This window comes from Pteropus alecto, unplaced genomic scaffold (genome assembly GCF_000325575.1).
Source record: "Pteropus alecto unplaced genomic scaffold, ASM32557v1 scaffold20, whole genome shotgun sequence".
NCBI lineage: Eukaryota > Metazoa > Chordata > Mammalia > Chiroptera > Pteropodidae > Pteropus > Pteropus alecto.
In genome coordinates, this window is record NW_006436298.1 from 49,300,302 (window position 1) to 49,323,001 (window position 22,700).

The 22,700-nt window shown below is 34.6% G+C and overlaps 1 protein-coding gene across 1 annotated transcript in view; it reads left to right on the forward strand.

Annotated features, from left to right (window-relative positions):
- Window positions 1-22,700, forward strand: part of SLC27A6 (solute carrier family 27 member 6) — a 60,371-nt gene that overhangs the window by 9,644 nt on the left and 28,027 nt on the right. Inside the window, 4 exon segments of the mRNA XM_015590352.1 lie at window positions 3,984-4,142; window positions 4,778-4,902; window positions 15,992-16,197; window positions 21,938-22,002. Coding sequence (XP_015445838.1) covers window positions 3,984-4,142; window positions 4,778-4,902; window positions 15,992-16,197; window positions 21,938-22,002 — 555 coding nt within the window.

Here is a 22,700-nt window from a genome sequence, read left to right on the forward strand (position 1 = left end):
CTGCTGAATTAAAAAATCCATTAGCCTACTTTAAAACAGTTTTCTATATTCTTGTGTAAAATATTAAATCCTAAATGCAATCCAATTATAGCTGCAATTTAAGCAACTATAGCTGTCTCTTCTGACTTTCCTTAGGGTGACTGGAACATGTGACAAGCGGGAAGTCTTGAAGGCACTGCAGGTCTAGGATAAAATACAGAATAGACTCAAGTTAGCTGAACTTTTTCTTTGTTAGGTAAACAATAACAACATGCACTCACACACACAAATAATGAAAAAGAATTCAAAAGAAATGCTAAACTTAAATGATTCTTAGGAAAAACAGACCAATATTTATGGTAGGATGAATAAGCTTTTTTGTAATTCGAAGATGACTAGAAGTTTAAATTAGACATATTTAAAGTATCTGTATAAATTTCTTGTGCACAGGTAATAGTATAAGCAAAACTACTATTGCATTTGTAAAATTTTCTTCTTTTCTTTTCCCCTTCCTTCCCTCCTTTTTTTTTTCTATTTTGAGGCTAACAATGACCTCTTTCCTAAAAGTACTAACATGTATCAAGTTGTCAGCATAAATTCAGTCTGACTTCTGACTTCGAAAGAGACAATAAAATTTTAGAAATGATAAGCTTTGAAAACTTCCAGTAGAAGGTACTTAACCCATTTGTCTTTATAGCTGTTTTCTTGTGAAAAATAGAAAGTGACTCTGGTCTTCAAAACAATCTTCACCATTCCCTCTTTCTCTCCAGTTCCCTCCCGATCCCAAAGAGAACAGGCCGGAGCAGATTATTATGAGTCTTTGTTCTCTGAGATTAAAACCAGAGTGTTCTATACGCACAACAGACACATATTTGTGTTAAAGTTATGCAGTAAGGGAGATAAAAATTCTAATAATTTTAGAACTCTTAGAGAAAAGCACCCTGCTTACCGCCCTATTTCTCCTTCCCCAAACCAACTACATTTAGTAATTTTAGATCTCTCTTTTTATAATCACCTCCATATATCTAAATAGAATTAGTATCTCACTGATACTTAACAGATACATACTATAAACAACCTACTGATCTTCCACAATGGAACATGAGGATTTTGTCTTCTTTCACCACCACTCCCTCCCTCTACTTCTTTCTTTCTCTCTCCCGCAGACGCTTTCTCTCCCCAGTATCACACTAATATTGTTCCATCATAAATTTGACTCTGTTGGTATCAGTATCATAACTTAGGAAACACTATTTCTAACTGAGCTCTGTAATATAACAAAAGTATATTTATCTTTTCACATAAAACTCTCTTCAACCCGGAATTAATCATTGTTTTAGTTTGCTTACTTATTTGGTTTTCTACACATACAACTGGTTTATACTCATCCCTTTGTCAAAAAACTTATCTTGGATATTGAAAAGATAATCTGTATTTTGTCAGGTCCATGTTTTTGGCCACCTCTTTCCAAGAGCTTTCCTCCCTCTATTTCAGTCTTGACCAGTTGCTGTCTCACGGCCTTGGGTTCCTTCTTCACCGTCTTTCCGGGAATTTCCTTCACTCTTCTTTTTTCTAGGTCCTAAGTTTGTTTCCTTGGTTTACTTTTCATTTTGTCATCACCTTGCTTTCAGTAGCTGTTTGATAGTGTAGTTAGGGAGTAAGTTTAAGACCTCACATATCTGAAAATGTCCTTTTTCTACCCTTACACCTATTTATATACAATTCTAGGTTAGAAATGATTTTCGTGCAGGGGTTTGAAGACATTGCTCTATTATCTTCTGATTTTCAGTATTCGTATTGAGAAATCTTTTTCTTTCTGATTTCTTATCCTTTATATGCAAACTAGTATTGTTTTTCTTTCTTTGGGAGGGTGTTTAGAATCTTTTATGAGTTTTCAGTAGTCTATAACATCATGATGACTTTTACTAGGGCTGGCCTTAGTCATCCATTTTGCTGGGAAATTTGTAGGGCTTTTTAGTCCAGAAACTCATGTCTTACAATTCTAGATATTTGGAAAAGAATTTTTTAATTTACATTCTCTTCTCTTTTCTTTTTTATTTCTGTTCTTTCTCCTCATTCCCTCCTTCTATTACGTTAGCTTATTTGTTTATTCTTTTATCTTTGGAAATATAACTTTTTGAAGATTATAACTTCAACTGAGTTATTAATTTTCTAATTTTTTCTATCCCATTTTCCTTTTCTTATCTTTTGATTTACTTTCTGAGAGATGTATCTTGTAACTCTTGTGTTCTCCTCTCTACTTTGTCTTTATTTTCTTCAACATACTTTTGGGTTTGTTTGTTTGTTTGTTCATTTGTGTTTTTTTTGGTTTGTATTGACACCAGAACACACACACACAAAACAAACAATCCAAAACCTGACTAGAAACTCTGTGTGCCTGCGTAGGACTTGTGGATTGGTTGGTTTCATTGTCCAAAACACTTTGTTGGGGGACTCATGACTATCAGTGTCTTTCAGTTTTTACTTGTGGACCATTCAGATTCCTCAGACAAGAATCTTGAAGGGTAAAATTACTCAACTGTTAAAAGGGAGCTGGAGGAGTATGCAGACTTTCTCTTATTCCCCCTATTTGTACAATCTCTCTTCTTCCTGGTGTTTCCAGTCATCTTTTCCAAAGGATAAATCTCAGGCCTTCTACCAGTTTAGGGGAAGCAATCTGGGGCTGTAATTTTGTTTTACTTTATTTTTTGCATTTAAAACACGTATGAAAAAGCATTTCTTGACATTCTTCCAAACAAAGTGGTTTGCAAATGATCTTACTATACAGGGAAAGTTTTATAAATGCATTCTTTCAGCTTAAAGTCCTAAACAACATGAGGTCTTGTCGGGAGCAGAGCAGAGCAACATACAGAATTAGGCATACAGACAATGTCATGCTTTATGTATATAAAGTTATCAAAGAGTGTAACAAAATCACATTCATCGTCAATAAGGATTTAATTGACTTTTTAAATGAAAAGCATTTCTCTCTTTCTCTCTCTCTCTCTCTCTCTCTAATATAAACTGATGTTTACAACTCAAAACCCAGAACTGAATTAAATGATTATAATGGTGATATATTAGTTTATATTAGTTTACATTAGTATGAATTTATATTAGTATGCCACCTAATAGAAAAATCATTTGACTCTCACACACGGAAAAATCTTATGTAGATAATGAAGAAAGCATTGGTACGTGTTAGGAAGTAATGTAGAGAAGTGAGGCTTTGAGGTTAAATGATGGTGGTAGAGTGTGCTCATAGGCCCTTTTGGCAGGTTATAAGGGAGCACCTTGAGTGATATTGAACATTTCCTAGCCACTCTTACTACTGCCAAGTCTTTTTGCCCAAGTATTATATTCCAGGACCCCAGAGGGTCTCTGAGTAAGAAAATGATTGAGGTCAGTTTTCTTACTATTCACGTCTCTTTGACCTAGGAGATTATATGATACCCTGACGAACAAGGGGTGAGAATTATATAGATTCCCTTTTCTATGACCTTGATGTAATGCTTTTTAAACAAACCTTCTTAAAACTCCCTGTTTATAGTTCCATATTTATATTTTACTCTATGAAGTACCTGGTAATCAAATTTCTGTACCTTTCTGGGGTTCTGTGGAGGCAAATCAGCTTCTTTCAAAGCTTTACCTCAGGTTTCAGCTCCTCAGGTCTGCTGGGTCAGTCACATCATCCATCTGCTTTTCCCAATGCTGTTGCTGTCATCTCCATTTCCATTCTTTTTGCCTTGAGGGTCTGCATATGTGTTCAATCTGCCAAATTCTAGTTCTGCTACTGCTTATTGGCCTTGATTAGGTAGCCTCAAGAATGTCTGGGAAAGGTTATTCAAGCCTATAAGTAGTGGGTAACTGTTTGCTGCACTGTGCCTGGGAGCCAGTTACTACCAACATAAACTTGATTTCTATTACATATGAATTTCTTTTCTTTTCTTTTCTTTTCTTTCCTTTCCTTTTCCTTTCTTTTCTTTTCTTTTCTTTTCTTTCAGGTCTACCAAAAGCAGCTGTGATTAGTCAGATCAAGGCTTTAAAGGCTTCTGTTGTTCTGAGGGATTTTGGTTGTACTACTGATGACATCATTTATATAACCCTTCCTTTGTATCATAGTTCAGGATCTCTTCTGGGAATTGGTGGATGTATTGAGTTAGGTAAGTTTTCATTTCTGTATAAGTTTTCAAAATGCCTAATAATTAGAACTTTTTTTTTAAGTTTAAAACTCTACCAGTGGAATTTAGAGTGATTGTGTGCATGTTACATAATTATAATATGATGTTTATTAAAAGGATACAATTTCATGACATACTCAGTGTATTCCTGAAGTGGAAAATGCATTGCCCTGGGAATTTGACCATGTGGTTGGAGCTGGCTGTTGACTGGTCTGCTTTCTCCACATGTTCACTCATCCTTTCATTGTCTACCCCTGCCTCCTTACATGGTGGTAGGAGCCTTCCAAGAAGGTAAATGTGGAAGCTGCATAACTCTTAAGATTTATCCTTGAAAGTCACATAGATCATTTCACCTGCATTTTGTTGATCAAGACAAGCCACAAGCCAATCCAAATTCAAAATCTGAGGGGCTGGGAGATAGATCCCATCTCTTGATGGGAGGAATGGCAAATTTACAAAGCAAAGATAAGTGCATAATAAAAATTGCTGAGGCTATCCTTACAAACAATGTACCCCAGACACCCGATTAGTCGATAGGTAGAACTTGGGACACAGTAGATTCCATTTGCAAACATGCTAAATGTTTCCCTAGTGCCTCATTTTGCCTTTTCTCAGAGGAGCTACTTGTGTGTTAAAGAAGAAATGCTCAGCAAGCCAATTTTGGAATGACTGCAAAAAGCATAACATGACTGTGTTTCAGTATATTGGAGAACTTAGTCGCTTACTCTGCAAACAACCTAAGGTAAGAGTAATCATTCTCACAGAGAAAAAGTAATTTCAGAAAGAAAAAGTATTGAGAGAAAAAGTAATTTTTGTTTGTTTATACTCCATCGTTTTCTAAAACATAGTTTGGCTGACTTAAAAGATGTATGCAATACCCTAAGATAAAATAAAAATAAAACAAGTCAGAGAATATAAAAGGATTGCTATCCAGGAATGTACTAATGTGCTTTATAGTGTGTCAAGAAAGGACAGACCTGCAGTCCAGTCCATTTCATGTTTAAACTGATTAAAATTTCTATATACATGGCATGCATCTGATTATGAAATTAGATGCATGCTATATTTACAGAGAGCAATTATTCCAAGGTTGAATTAAATAATCTTTTTTTCATGCTTCTATTTTATAATGCTTTTTCTTCTTCTTTTTTATTTTTATTTATTTTTATTTTTTATTATAATGACATTGGTTAACAAAATCCAGTAAGTTTCAGATGTACAATTTAGCAGTAAGGCACATATATATTGCATTGTGTTAAATAATCTTTTAAAGTGCTGTTCTACAAACACTAACAACACTGATTATACTTGTTTTGCTGTTTTTTTTTTCTTTTGAGTAAGTGATTACGTTAGAATGTCTTTGTTTGGTTTTGCTTGAATTGTAAAAGGTATCTTACTTTGATTTGCACTTGTCTCCCCACCTAAAGCAGTCATTCCCACATACTTTTGATAAATTGCTCCCTTCTGAAAATAAACAGGCAGAGAGAGTTGCAACAGCCTAAAGTTTGTCTTCATTAGTGTGTTTGCTATTTTGCCCTCAGAAGTTATTTTTCTTTTCCTGGTCTCATTTATATTTCAAGATGCTTATTTTTTAGCTGTCTGACTTTCTAAACATCCTTGAGACTTCAAAGAAGTAATCAACACAAGCCCGTTGAAGAATGGTGATAGAGAATGGTTCCTTATGTGGATCGGGCAGCAGAACCTAAAGTATTGCCCTGGGCCCTTGAGAAACACCATTTCTAGGCTAGAGCATCTCTCACTCATCACCATTGCCATCATCACTCCAGCTTAAGGCATGGATGATGAGCATGGGTATCTTCTCTGGTTATTTAAAATAAGGACATGCAATCCTTCCTTTACGCACAGCACTGCTAAGACTAGGCTGGAGACATTTAAATAAAACTCGATTAAAGATATGGGATTATACAGGGGAAATAAACACAGAAGAGAATGTGAAACTGGATACTCTTATTTACAAAATGCTTTTATTCATTTTAAGCTTGGAGTTTGCCAGGGAGAGACCTCCTGTCTAGCTTTCAATTCACCTCTTTGTGGCAGAAGCTATCCTATTCTTTTTGTTTGGTCAAGAGAGCTTTAGATGGCTCTAGATTTCCTAGATCCATAGCTATTACAGGGAGTCCCAGAAAAATGTTTTAGTTTTTTGTTTTTTTTTTTTTTTTTTTTTTACCTTTATTCTCTTCAGTAAGACTTTACTATTATCAGGGTTGTGGTCTTATCTGAAGAGTTCCAATAGAATAATTATGCCGCAACCTAACATATTTTCTCTTCTATTTTTCATTGTATTTTTTGGTAACGTGATATCTGAACTAAGTTAATTTAAGGAATTAGTGTCCTCCAGTCAAATAAAAGCAACCTTCTATAAAGGACAGAGTAGGCACTACCTGATGAACATCTTCATGGCCTTTCTAAACTGTGCCCCCAGCCATTCCTCTCATTCTTTAATAGAAACATTAGCTTTGCAAGGTTATTTGCTCAGTAAATATTTATTAAATACATGCACATATTTTTTTAAAGTTTCATCATCTTAAATAATGCTGAAATTATTATCTTCATGCAATATAGCCAATATAGAGTCTCAGAAGTGAAGGTAGTCAAAAGACATGGACATTTGGCGATTTTTATGATATATTTCCAGATTGCTTTTCAAAGTGGTTGACATGATTTAAGCTCTCAACAGTATGGGAGTATGCCTATTGCACAGTCTCTTCTCAATACTGGGCGACATTAAAAATAGTGGTCTTCCAGTTGTGCTTCATGGAGAACTAGATGCTCCCTCAAGCTTCTTCAAAAGTCCCTGAAGGATGGGAAATGGGGAAAACAGACCAGTCTTCATGGCTCACTCTTTTAAATATGGTAGATGAAACCCAATTCGCTTGGGCTTCTAAACAATATTTTGTTTTAATAAAGAATGTCAGGGTTTTTTTTAAGAATGAGGAAAAGATTGTTTAATTTTATTTATAATTTTAAATTAGAAATAATTTACAAACTAGACTATAATTTGTAAACTACAATTTATAAACTAGAAATAAGCATATTTTTAATGTCTGATGATTAATTTAATTTTAATCACTAAGATGACTGGCAAGGTGGGATAGTGTTTTTGCTGTTTTTCTCCTTTTAAATGTCTCCCTTAGTCTTACTCATTCATCTCCTGGCACATAATGTTTTATCTTATCCATTTGAGCTATTTTTTCTCATAAGAAAGGTATTAATAGTTTGTTATATTTGCTTCAAATCTCTTTTCAAGGTGTTTTCCTTTGAATTTTTTGTGAAATGAAATATCCTTTTCATCTCTTTGAAATTGTAATGCATCAAATTGGGGGAAATGAGAGAATCTGAGAGAACTGATAATTGAAAAAGAATCCCTGATTACTTTTAGTTAATTAAATATTTTAATTCTTAGCTTAAGTTCTTTAAAGGAAAGATAGCGTTTTTAAAATAATCTCTAAGCACTTATCTGCAGGCAAATTGAGGAGGCAAGAGGGAAATAAATATAGCTTTGTCCAAAAGAAAAAAAATTAATCATTTTTCTGAGTAGAGATGCATCATATTACCTAATCTCCTTTGTTGATTTCACACTGAGAAAGTACAAGCAGTTCTTGGCATTAAAGACTGGAGAAAAAGAGAGTCATTCTGTTATGACATCTTATCCCTTCAAGGAGATCTTGCTTTTTGCTGTCCAATATTCCTTGCTTTCGGTAAACTTTTCCCACAGGGAAGGAATAGTGTCTGCTATGCAGCCAGCACAGCAGTGGCTTCGGGTAAAGCCAGAGAATGAACAAGTGAAATGATCTACACTCTCAAGAATTAAAATTCAGTGTCTCATAAGCCATGGTTTGAAGCCCCCATAGACATTTATTTAAATAAATCCTTAAGTAAAAGAAAGCAAAACCACATATTCTCTAAATATATCCAGATTTGTTGTCAATCTCAAGATAAGTAATATTTTCCTGAAGAGATTTACCTGCAAGCAGAAATCACAGTCTGAGATGAGTGTTTATAGGTAGTTGCATAAAAATGCCTTACAGTTGGCTTTTCCCTAGCAGTAAACATTTATACACCCACCACCCAAATGTCCATAGTTTTATATGGCTAGATTCCTGCTTGACATCTCCACTTAGAATCTAGTTCGCATCTTATCTAAAAAATAGCCAAAGCCTAACTTTTTACACCCTCCATCAAAATGCAACTCCTTGCCACCATCCTGACCTTCTTAGTTAATAACTCCACTCTTCCAGTCACAAAAGTTCTGGAATCTCCCTTGAAATTCCTTTCTCTCATACTCCCTGTCGAATCCATGAGCAAATCCTGGAGATTCTACCTTCAAATATATCCTGAATCAAACTTCATTTTACCACCTACTGATGCTCTTATCTAAGTCAGCACTACTTCTTGCCTAAAATTTTAGCAAAAGCTTCTCCTTAACTCTACTTTTTCCCTCTTAAATTTTACTCTGGGGTAAGCAGTTGGAATGATTCTACTACCGTGTAAGCCCCATTATGTTACTTCACTACTCAGATTCCTCTGATGGCTTACTTGGAAGAAAATCCAAATTCCCCTAGCATGAGCTACAGAGCTCTATATGATCTGCTCCCCTGCTGGGACCTCCCTTCACCCCCCCACCCATTCCTAACCCTGCTCACACTCAGCTCCGTATTCACTCCACTCTAGCCTCACTGGCCTCCTTGCTTTTCCTCTAATGCACCAGGACTCTCAGTTTTCACCCACTGAATATTCCCCCAGAAATCTGCATGGCTCACTGCCTAACTCATTTAAATTCCCTCCTAGGAAAGGCCTTTGCTGGCCACAATCCCCATTGATGTGTGGTATCGTCCCCTGGTCCCCTCAGATGGACCTCATACCCCATTTGTTTCAGATGTTGAGACTGACGATGCCACATGTGCACCAGGAGTACATGAACAGGTTTATTACTCACATAATGGGGCTTTCTGGGGGGAGCAGGGCAGGGTTCTAAGCATGTCCAAAAATGGCTTGAAAGAGCAAGGGAAGAGACCAATTCAGCTTTTATTATGATAAGGGGAAGCAGTGGGGTGAGAGGTCTTATGCATGTGAGGCCACTTGTGTGCTTCGAACTTCTGTTGGTGCCAGAGGAAGGAGTCCTGGGCTTTCTCATTAGTTTGCCCAGATGTGGGACAGAAGAGGAAAGGGGACTGGTGGCGCTTGAAAGCTGTCTGCAGACCAACATGAAGAATGGAGTCAGACTCTATCACAGTGTCTCCTAGTCTTCTTCACGGCTTTGCTTGAACATATTACCCCACTACTTATTACCCTTACATTACTCCCAGTACACTATACATTCCAGGAAAGCAGGGCATTAACCTTTTTATCTATAGTTATATCCTCAGTACCTAGAATGGTGTCTGACACATAGTAGATGCACAATAAAAATATTTTTTAATTAAGTAACAAATATAACAAGCCCAGTTGCTGGGATACTTACGTGCTCATGAGCAGGACAATCTTTTCCTAGGCCCAGACCCGCAAGGGAAACTCATTTATTATCAGAAAGTCAGAGTTCCTGGGGAGGACAGAGCCCAGTGAGGGAGTAGGATAAATCAAAGGCTTGCATCATTGCATAGAGGCAGTTAGGCAATGCTGCATCCAGCTTACAACAGAAATGATCTTGCTAATGGACCCTTTTCTTTATGTTGACACAGACCTTTTTGAGGTGAGTTAACACAATCATTTGGGTTAGAGGCAAGTCTGACAAACCTGTGGAGCTGGCTTTTCTTTACAAGGCAACTTTGAAATGTCTCTGGTCTGAAGCATTGCTTTCCTTCCACTTTCAGTTCTCCCACGTGCTGCCAGGATAGAAAGCATCTATTCAGAATAAGTGGTCTATAAATTACAATCCCTATTACTATTATATCTAGAAAATGAGTTTGAAGTAAGTCTACAATGTGGTTACTTTCTGCTGTAACACAGAAAGCCTTTTCAAACTATTATTTATGCCTTAAAATGGTGGTTGAACTGGTGGCTGTTACCTCTGAAACCATGTGTGCCCAAACCCAAGCTGGAAAGGCAACATTACAAAGATTTTTCAGGGACTGCTGGAGCCCACACTGTCTCAGCCTTGCAGGCTTTTCATTTTATGTACTGTCTGGTCCTCTTCTAAAGAGGCCCCCAGCCTTTCCTACTACCATTCCTTTCCTGCTTCGGTATAAGTCTGTTATCCTGTTTTTCTTCCTGGGATTCTCTGATATCCTATTTGCATTTAACGTTACTTTGACCTGTTCTGTAATATCTAGCTGGCTTCTTATCTATATTTTTGTCAATATATATTAGAGTGTCTGTGAAGGAAGCAAACTGTTGGAATGTATAGTTATTGGTATGGGGTGTATTGATGTGACACACGTGCATGTGTAATTGCCAGTAGGTTTTAGGAAAAATAGGTTTAATATTAAATGAAATCAAGATGGAAGGATTATAATCCCTAATGCATGTTGTTATATATTTTAGATGATCCTTTAGGAATTAGACCATAATTTTGTTTGGGGCATTAAGCAGCTAGTTCTCCAGGGCCGAAGGCAGGAATTATTTACCCCTTTCTTTTCACTATGAATTTATGTTTCTTTTCTGTCTCTCCATCTACTAACAAACAGTATAGTCTTTGTTTCATAAGAAATCAGGGTTGATACAAAATTACCTGTATTTAAAGGAACCTCCGGAGTTTCATTTTTCATAGGCATATAAAGAGGCTATTCACCCTGGGTGTGTTATAGATTCTCTGAATAGGAATAAGCACATGTTCTGGAATAGAGAGACTTTGTTTTTAGGAGAGCATTGTCAGAGGCCTGCTATTTCAGCAACAGAATAAATAAATCGGTAACCCAGTAGGAGGTAACTGTACTTCGGTCATTGCCTCACATATAAGCAGCTCAATAAACACTAATGGAAAAACAGGTCCCGAAGAACATTTTGAAGAAACAAGAGCCTTGGTTCGAACCCATATAACTACTGGTATGGTCACATCAATTTGATGTATGGCACTGAAAGCTATAGGGAAGCTGGTCTGCTGAAATTTAAGATCTTGGTGTCTGTGTATTAAAAGCTCTGACCCATTCATCAAATTCTCTTTTAAATTACAAATGGAATTTTAAATGGCTGAAGATAAAATGTGTACTTTCTATATATTGTAAAATAGCTTACTCTACGCGTGCCCCCAAGTGTGTAAATGCTTAAGCACTAACTACTGAGTTAGAAACTCATGTTTTGATTGCTTCCTATTACTGAAATCATGGGGAAAGTCTTGGAAAAATAGAGGATGGGCTTTTGAGGAGGTTTTGAGCTGCTTTTCTTTTTCTCTCCCTTCTTTCCTTCTGTCCTTCCTTCCTTCCTTCCCTCTTTCCTTCCCTCCCTATCTCCCTTTCATCCTTCCTTTCCCAAATATGTTGTGGACATCTCTGTGCACCACGCATTGTTCTAGGCAATGGAGTATAGCAGAGAACTGCCCATATAGCACGTAAATTTTAACACGTTTAAATTGTATCTCTATTTAGCATGTGACTCTGGACCTGAATTTCATTATCCCAGTGTGCAAAATAAGAATAATGCTTCTTATTTTATAGGGTTATCAGGGTGATCGAAATGAGATAAACGGCAACTTGACCTGGGGCTTAAACATATTCAGTCCCTTTGCTTCTCCTGATTTGGCTACAAACATGATTTTTGTTCCTGTCCTGTACTCTGGATTTCTGTATTTGCCCTGTTCTTGGTCTCTCTACCTCAGTTTCTGTTTGCACATCTGTATTTGCATGTATCTCAGTACCTGTGTTTCTGTGTGCAGCTGTGTCTCTGTATTTGGGTGTCTCTATGTGTGCTACTCTCTTTCTTCAAGTCTGTCTCTCTGTTTCTCGTTCATCTTCTATTTTTCCCCTTTCTTTCTGTGTGTGTGCATGTAGTATGTGTGAGAGAGAGAGAGACAGACAGAGACAGTCTTTCCGTGTACATGTATCTTTGTCTCTGTATCTTGCTCTCAGAGTATGGGTCTCTCTCTGTCTCTGTGAATATGTCTCACTTCGCATCCCTATGTGAGTGTGTGTGAGTGTTTCTGCATCTCTCTGTATTTCTCTCACAGTGTGGGTCTCTCTCTGTCTCTGCATATGTCACTCTGTGTCCACATTTCTATGTATTATCTTTATTTCATTCTCTGTCCCTTTCTCTGTGTTATTCTAATTCTCTCTCTCTCTCTCTCTCTCTCTCTCTCTCTCCTCACTGTCTTGCTCTTTATCTTGCTCTCTCTCTTCCTCTCTCCCTCTCTCTCTCTCTGTGTGTATCATCTTTTGCTTTCTTGTTCTGTGGGTCTCTCTCACTTTCACTCTCTGTCTTTCCTGCTTTCTATCTGTCTCTGTGTTTCATGCACTCTCTCTGACTCTCTGTATCTATTGGTCTCTCTATGTCTCCCATTTCTGCCACTCTGTCTTTCTCTTGTGTATATGTATATGTAGATGTTATGTATTCTTTCATTCATTTAATTATACTCATATTTATGCATGCTCTCCTCATTCCATTCTCAGCACAGCTTAGATATCCAGTGACTTTTAGGTAACCTCATGGCTCAGGAAGAATTAAAAGGAATAGGAATTTATTCTAAAGAAGGCTTGAGGGAACTTATCGACATAGGAGGCAATTTTTTAGATTACAGATGGATGTTATGAAGATTTGGTTGTATTTTAGATGATGCACTGCTAATTTTATAGCAATTTCAAAATTAACACATATAAAACCAAATATAATTAACAACCCTTAGACTCTCCTCTCAAATTCCATATATTCCAGGATCACTTTTTAATGCTCCCTTTGTCAATTCTGATGATTTTTTCTTCTTCGCATTTGTTATTCTGCTGATTCTCCTTTTCCATTTCCCTGACCATAACCTGGTTTCTCCCTTTTATCACCTTTCATCTAGAAAACTTAAGCTGCTGCCCTTGACCCCTGCCAATCTCCTAGTCCGTCATGCCAGTTGGAGCCAAGTTCAAGCTGTTTTTATATCAGGCTCTGTTTGATGCCTTTCTTTGGCTTCCAGTCATCTTCCAAGGTCACAGGAAAGCTTCACAACATCACTAGCTGGGTAGCCTTTTTAAAAAAGGCTTATCAGACCAATAGTTTGCCCACCTACCAATATGCTTAATGTGCATAAGAAGCTATTTGACCACTTTACAAATAAAACCAACTCACAGTTATTTGAGATAAAGCTCTTCTCAATAAAGAAACATAAAATGAACATACATGGGAATCTGGATGAGAAAGCTTTATGAACCAATATTTGTAGCACCAGTGTATTGTCCAGTTAACCAGATGGTGCTTGACTTATGTTAATATTAAGAAGTTGTTGCTCTTTTGACATTATTTATAATTTAGGACAAGAGTCAGCAGACTTTTTCTGTAAAGCACCAGATTAGTCAATATTGTAGGCTTTGTGGATTATACTGTCTCTGTCACAACTACTTAATTCTACCTCTGCATTGCAAAAGCGGCAATAGACAATCCGTATAAATGGGTATGGTGTAATTAAGAGACCCTTTTTATGTGACAATTTGGTAACAAAGTTATAAAAATATTTACAACTGTTGGCTTCTTCCAGGAATCTATCCTAATGAGATGCAATGATTTATAAACAAAATATTCACTCAGTATTATTTATAAGTGTGAATATTTACAGTTTGGCTATCCAAAAATAGGTGATAGTAAATAAATTATAACAGCAAATAAATTATTGTGCTATAATTATATGAAAATTATATAATCATGTTTTTAGAGTATAAGAGCTAATAATGTAGAACAAGGCCCAGAATGTATTATATTAATAAAGTAGAATAGTATATAGTTCTACATACAGTGTGATTATAACATTTTATGTACATATGTGGATATATAAAAATAATAATGTTGGTGTGGTAGGATTACAGATTATTCTTATTTCTTTTTTGATTTTTCTGTACTTTAAAATTTTTCTATCCTGTGCATGCATTTTAACATCAGAAGAAATACACATTCTCTTTTTCCCCATAACACTAAATATGAGTCAGTTGATTTTTTCTCATACCCTTCAAAGCATGATTTTCTGGACTTTTTTAAAGGAGAGGAAAATAGAATAAAAACATCTTGAGAGTTGAATAAATGAACTTTATACTTCTTGACAAAAGCCCTATCCTAGTTTTGATAATTTGATATTCTATATCAAATAAATCATTTTGGACCATTTAGTAAGCATGTTTAGCTATAGCCCACACAGGTTAAAGTCTGTGGAATTTGATTTATAAACCACCTTCTTATTGGTTTATGGAGTGTGCCAACACATTTTATAAATAATGATACTTGTTAAAACATCTCTGACCTGAAAAGCATCCAAGAATTATACCATATTAGTAAGTGTTCTCTGTTCAAGCGGAATGAATCCTAAGGTGTGCAACACTAGTGTTTTATACAGGAAAATGGCAGTGGAAAATCCAAGAGCTTGTTCCTGCCACATAGGCAATATCTGACTTGCCCATAGGTTGGAACAGGGGCAGAACTGCTCAGGGTTATATTTAGTGGTGGGAAAGAATCCTCTGTCCTGGAAAGAGCTGCTCATCTGAGTGAGTTTTTTTTTCTCTCCATCCGTAGAATATTTACCATAAACTCCACTGATGTGGCCCCAAGGAAATCAGCAAGTCAGGCTGTTGTTTCCAGTGTACCCATGGTCTTAGGTGTCTCTATCTTATTTTTTTTAATTAATTTTTATTTTATCAAATTGTTTTTACAGTTAAACAAAATCGAATAGTACTGTCAAGATAAAAAGTACCCACCTGCTATCAATACTTTGTCTCTGCAATGAACATAGAGGTGCCAGTTGGAGCCAAGTTCACTAGAGTTGCATAAATTAACATTTTCATTTCTTTGGATAAATACCCAGAAGTGTAATTGCTGGATCATTTGGTAGTTCCATATTTAGTTTTTTGAGGACCCTCCATACTGTTTTCCACAGCAGCTGCACCAATTTACATTCCCATCAACAGAGCACAAGGGCTCCCATTTCTCCATATCTTCTCCAACACATGTTCTTTCTTGTCTTTTTTAAGACAGCCATTCTAACGGGGGTGAGGTTATAATTATTGATCAGTGTACAATTCATGTTAATTAACATAGTGCTCATTGAATATAGCATAAAATATAGTTATATTTTTTTAATTCCAAAAGTAAAAATATGAAGTACCACACATTCAAAAATGGTAGTCACAAGTAGTTGTCATAATATTTGCAAGCCTAATATTACAGTGATTAGATGACCTCAATTTATTGTTTACTATATGCTAAGCACTGGGCTTATAGTAAACTGTATAGTGAAGTATGTAAGTGAGATAAGTGTTATCAGTTTTTGCAGATGAACAAACTGAGAATCAGAATGGTATTCAACCTTTTGCTCAAAGTTACATAGGTAATAAATGATACAGCTGAGAGTACAAACCTAAATATATTTTATAACTTTTTTGAAGTAATGCTTTTTCTCCTAAAATATGCTTTCTTCCTTACCTGATATCTACCAAAATAAGGCTTTAGTAGTCTGGAGTTTAGAAAGAGATTTTCCCAGTTAGGGGAAAATAAAAGCTCTTACTCTGGGCCAGTGTTAGTTTCATCAGCTATTGTACATGATTCTGCAACAGACTTACATGATTTTTTTTTTTTTACTTCCATTCTATTATCACACATATGCAACTTACTTCTAGATATTTGCCATTTAAGTAATAGTAATGAAGGAAAGAATTGGAAACTAGAACTAATAAATTCAAGTAAATCTTTTCTTCTAACAGAAAGAAGGAGAAAAAGATCATCAGGTGCATTTGGCAGTTGGAAATGTTCCATGGAGTGATATATGGAGAGAATTTTTGGACAGATTTGGAAATATTAAGATGTGTGAGTTTTATGGAGCTACTGAAAGAAACATTTTTTCAGTGAATCACACTGGAGAAATTGGAGCAATCAGGAGAATAAATTTCTTTTACAAAGTAAGTACCGTATTTTCTTTACAGAAGAAATATTTTGAGATCTACTGACCTCTCTTCTAGCTTTGTGCTTATAAATTATCATAAATATTATGATAATTTTTTTTTTTAGATTGAGAACGTCTATAAATAAAATAGTGGCCTCTAGGTGAACTATGTTTTCCCTCTATCTTATGCGGATAATGATACCTAATTATTTTGTTCATTTGCCAAATTTAATGATGTTAAGTATAAACAGCAAGCATATACCTTGATATATTTGACTCCATTTTCCTTGAGTATTTTTAATCCACTAATTCTACTTACCTTTTATTTTTATATCACTGAGAAATTATTTATAAGCTTCTAATATATGATTTCTTTAAAAACTGTATCAATACCACTAAAATCTTAAAAGCAGCCCCAAATCACCTTCCTAGGAGTAAAAGACTTATAGCTGATCTCTCTCTCAATAGCAGCCATGGAGGACAAACGATAATGGACAGATATCTTCAACTGGCTTGGAGAAAATAATTGTCAAAATAGAATTTATACTCAACAATATTTTTTAAAGAATGAAACTGAAAATAAAGAAAACAGCCTTGAAACTTATATAGCAAAATTTTTATAACCTCAAGAGGAAATAAATAAATTTAGAATCAAAGAATATTTTATTATAGCTCTTTCAGTATTTCATAGTTCAAGCAAGGGAAAAAAACTTCAATGATATAGAATATTTGAGTAACACAATAAACAAACTATTTGAACTCATGGACATATATAGGACATTGCATCTAAAAACTGGAGAACATGTATTCTTTTCAAGCAAATTTCAAAAGATTGAATAAATATGCCTTATATTCTCTGACAACAGTTTAATTAAAGTAAAAGTACATTTTTAAATGACAGCTAGATCATCTCCTATATATTTGGAAGTAAAACATCTCTAAATTTCCATGAGTCAACAAAAAATCAGAAATTAGAAAATAATTTTAGCTGAATCATAATGAAAACATTACATTTCAAAATTTGTGGACTCAGATAAGAACAGCTGAAAATTAGTGAGCTAAATATTCATTTCTATAAGTTAATTTAAAAATAAATAAACTCAAAGAAAATAAAAGGAAGGAAATTATTAATAAAGAGCATAAATTTTAAAAACAGAAAAAAAGTGTCAAAAGAGATAAAAATATAATTTTTTAAAAGCAAAGAAATAGATTTAAAGCTGGTGTAAAATTGCCTAACATTTGAAATCTAAAGAAGGTACAAACTGTTTTTATAATGCATTCTTTGGAATTTTAAGAGTCTTGTTGCTATGTCAGAAATACATTCATATTCTGAACCAAAGTAATTTTGGTAAAATAAGTGCTGATATTACTGAATTTTACATTCCTTACAGTTAATTTTCTTAATTTGTTTCACTGATTCTGTTAAAAATTGGTATTTATATTAAAAGCTCCTTAGTGAAGCTGAGTCATTCCAAAGTAATCATCCAATAGAAATACAATAAATATTTGTATTTTTATTACTGACTTGACTTCATTATAATTTTCTAATATCTTAAATTCCCTATCAGAATGTAATAATGTCAATAATGCACGAAGTCATGATTGTCTCCAATTTATTTAGAAAACTTCTGATTTTCAATTCATTTTAGGTTTTTTTTTCAGTTTGGAAATGAAAAAAAATGTACCTAATATCATATGAATTCTAGTCTGTCTTTTATCGTCTTATTCCCATACTGTTTTGTTACATAGCAGGCAACCAGAAAAATTTAGACCAATAACTGTTTCATAATTATGTGGGGAGATTTGATCAGAATGTCTCTCAAAAATTTAAACCTAATGGAAGCATTTGTTGTCTCAGAGAGGAATCAGCCTCTAAACGGAGATAGGATGTTATAAGTGAAGGAAAATGACAAGGCAGCAACACAGAGTTCCTGTGACCCAAACATCCTTCTTGTGGGCTGTTACTTAACTATTTAAATGTGTGACATTAAAGGAATATGGGTCCCATTTATGCCTCCAAAGCAAACAATATAAAAGAAAAATTGGTGACAATTTGAAAGACTAATCCAAGTTATGGATTGCCTTCTTTTCTACACCTGAGGATAATAATTGGGAAGAAACAAACATGAAATCCCTAGAGGAAATAAAACTTAAAACTTTCATTAGCGTTTGGACATGCTTCTGCAGCAGAAGGGGAGAAAATGTATCTACATAAAAAGCAGCTGAAAAAAATATGGATGCACATCAAATAATAAGTTCTCCAAAATGGACAGGAAATATTTAGAAAAACAGTCTTCTGTAGGTTCAAAAATTGCAATAATATTCTCTTTCGAAATAAAAGCTCAAAGAAGAGGAAAGTTGAAGGAAAATAAATCAACAAAAGGAGTTGGAAAGTGGCATGCTCAGCTTAAAAAAGAAAAATGAAAATATTTTGGAGATGAACACCACATTAAAGGACTTAAAAACAAACAAGACTAAATATTGTTAGGAAGCGAGACAGATGGGACTAAGGAATTACACAAACAATAAAAAGTATACACATAATAATATAAAATACATTAAAAAGATAAATTTTGAAGACACAGACAATGATCTGACATATGCTTAATTGGTGTTCCTGCAGAAAAAAAAAAATCAAAGAGATAAAAAAAATTATTTGAAACCTAATAGAAGAAAATTTGCTTTAAATAATGATTCGAATCTTTGGCAAAAGAGCACGCTGTGTTCAAGAAAAAAAAAATATGGCATAGAATGATCATCAGAAAAATATACCCTGGTGAAATTACCGAACATAAATTAAAGAACCATAAGGAGGTGCTGGGCAGAAAAGGCAAAGGATGTACAAAGTGCAGGGAGAAAATGGAAAACATCTTGGGCATCTCTCAAAAGAAAAACAAAACACTCAGTGTCGGGGGAAAAAAGGAAAGTAATGTTTTCACCTGAGAATATGAGATCTAAGTTGTTCTTCAAGTATGAAGGCAGCAAAGAAGTGTTCTCAAAATTTTAAGAAATCAGAGAATATAATACCCATGTATTTAGAGAAATGCAATACTTCTTTATAAAATTCATCAAATGAGAATTTCTGGTCAACCTGAAGATAAAGCAGAATTTAGCGATGAAAGAATCACCTTCGGTTAAAAGGTTTCATTGAATCCGTTTAAATATAGAAGGTTGAATAGCTCAGAGTTATGTTTACAGATAGAATGAGAATTTAAATCCTCACGATACCAATATAATTATGACACTAACAAAAATGGGAATTGGGTGAGAGGAGAGAAGGAACCATAAATGCTAATCTCTCATCTTTCATAGGAGTAAATCCATAGATGCAATGTAAAGATAAAATATGGGCTCTAATAAAAAGGCTCATTTTCCTCACATTTTACAAACTTTTTTTTATTGTCTTTAAAGTAGGCATCTTTTAGAGACTAGGAAATTTAGCCAACTGTGAAGTTAGGAAACAGTCCACACAAGAACACTCTAATTTCTAACTTCAATTGTAGTTTGAGAGTCCTTAAGACCATTTTTAGGTTCGATAATTCTAGAAGGACTCATAAAACTCACTGAAAGCAGTTATACTTAGAGTCGCACAGTTTATTACATCTAAAGGATACAGATTAAAATCAGCCAGAGGAAGAAGCAATAGGGCAGAATCCAGGAGAGCACAAATGCAAGGCTTCCCAGTGTTCTCTCTTATGGAGTCAGGACAGTATTTCTTTCTCGTAACCAATATGTAACAAGATACATAGAGTATTGCCAGCTAGGGAACTTTACCCAGACATGATGTCCCAAGTCTTTTGGGGGGCTCGATCATTTAAATCTAGTTGGCTGTGTCCTTAGCTGACCTCCATCTATAACCCCTCAGGAGGTCAAGCCAGGTGACTGACCCAAAGCCCCTCACTACATCATATTATTGGTGTAACTCAGAGATCCCACTCTAAATCATATTGTTTCTATCTGGTTGCCCAAGGCTCTTAGGCAAATAAATATACTCCTATCTGTCATGATTTTGCCGGGGCTTAGAGATTATTTCCCAGAAGCTGAGAGCAAAAGCTAGACCCCTCATTAAATTCTTAGTTTAAGGTTAAATTCTTTACCCCACAGGGACTGATATTTCTTATGCCAAAGAAACAGTTCACTTTAACTTCAGTTCCATATTCTTTTGTTAAAATCAAGAAAATTTCAATTGATTGCATTTATTAAAATGGTATGGTTTCATTTTTCACAACTTATTTTATTAATCAATTTCCTACCTTTCTTTCTATCAATTTAAACATGTTTCTAATGTTTATCAAATGCATTTTATATATATTTATTAAAAGTTTTCGATTTGCCTGATGCTGTGAACACAGTCAGTAAAAAGAGTTCTGTTCTTATTTGGCCAAAATGATAAATGCAGTTCCAGAACTTCTGGAATTTTTCTTTTTACCAGTCGTTAGGCAAGTGGCCAATATCTTGTTCCCCCAATTTACAGACAAAGACCAACAAGATGCAAGTTTGCATTTTAATAAAGAATATTTATGTCTAAAATAACAATATATTTTGCTTTGCAACCTCTTCATAGGCCCTCATCTTAAAATAGGATAATACTAATTTCTGCCTCACAGGGTGTTTTGATGATTAAATCAAATACTGCTCTTAAACTTTTAGCAGTGTCTGGCATATAGTACATGCTCAACCAATATTAATTGTTCTCATTTATATTTTAATTCAAATAATGAATTGTAGTTTCAGTTACATGCTGATTTTACTGATTAATAACCAGAAGTGTTTGTGTTTAGTCTTTGATAATAAGTAACACCATCACATTTATCTCATTAATCTTATTCATCTTTTCCTACTTACTTGTTCTACATTAGTTCATTCCACATCCTCTTCTTCTCTCTATTTGCCCTTCCTTATTATTTTTTCTCACTTCATTTTATTATGTCCATTTGAGTTCAGTTTAATATGATTGCTTATTTAATTCATCAGGAAAACCTCGATTTTCTTATATATAAAATGAAGGAGTTGAATTGAACTAATTTGTAATTCTCTCCCAGGGTCAGATTTTAGTGGATGTATGAATCTGCATGACGTGGTAATATGGACATTTCAGGAGCAAGGCAGCTGGAAATATTTGGGGGCGAGGAGAGATGTACAATAAGTTTGATTTCCAGTGTGATGAGGATGTTCCAAAAAATTTGCCATTTCACACTATAATAGTGCACAGAAGTACTAGAGTGTTAGTTTAGGGACACTTCTTGTGAAAGGCCTGGGGAAGAGGTCAAAGTAAGTCAAATCGCAAGTACTTTTTAGGCATTTGGTCCCTGTTCAAGGGATTGTCAATTTAAAATAGACAACAAAATCCTTATGTTCATATAGTTTACCTTTTAGTTCTATTAAAATTTTCCATTTCAAGGGAGGTTTTGAATGATTGCAAAAAGGAGAAGGCAAAAAAGTGGTCTTCTTCCCTATAATTAGTAAAGGATGCAATTGCTATCAAGAATTGCTTGCGTTCACTCATTAGAATTAAAATTAGTAATGTTTTGTTAAGGTAATGCACAACATAAAAGAAATGAAAGTAAATGCCAGTACATGAGTGCTATTTACTAATACCTCCAATTTTGATGTTCATATATCTAATTTTGCATCAGTAAAGGTTTCTTGTTTTAATAAATCCACATTCTAATTCTTTATTTCAATTGAGCATAAAATCTACCACCAGTAGATGTCACTGCACAAATGAGTAACTAAATCTCGCTTTATTTTTGCCGTTTCTTCTCACTTTTGACTTGATAAAATATGAATTCCAGAAAGATGAACCCTATAGAAATGAACAGGGCTGGTGTAGTAATGAGAAAAAAAGGTAAGATTCTTGTATCTGAAGATGTCACCTCAGGCAAAGGTTCTGAATTTCTTTTTAATTTACTGCTGAATTTAGAAAAGAAAGAATGGTTATTTCTAATATGTAATGTGACTTATTTGGAATTTCAATGCAGGTAGAATGGTTTAATTATTAAATGTTAGGGGCCCCGGGTGAGTTGCTCAGTTGGTAAAATTATTAAAATTTAAAAGTGATTACTATTAGCCTTTTATCTTTCTTAATGCACTACTTCTGGTATGTGACAATTGCATATGTCCAATGTCCAAATATAACAATGCACCAAAATATTAAAATAAAAATGGATGACTTAATTTAATATTCTAGGTATAATTGAAAGTCAGGCAGACTTAGATTTAAATCTGGGCTCTTACACTTAGAAACTGTACTGCTTTGGGAAGATCACTCAAAATATCTGAGCCTTGTTTTCTTCATATGAAGACTAGAGGGAATAGTATTTATTTTGTGAGGTCGACAACTAATTTTTTTCTAGGGTAAATGCTGAATTTTATTTTATTTTATGTTTTATTCATTTTTATTATGACAACATTGGTTAACAAAATCCAGTAAATTTCAGGTGTAGAATTTAACAATAAGGTATATATATTGCATTGTGTGTTCCCCGCCCATAGTTAGATTTCTTTCTGTCACCACATATTTGACCCCT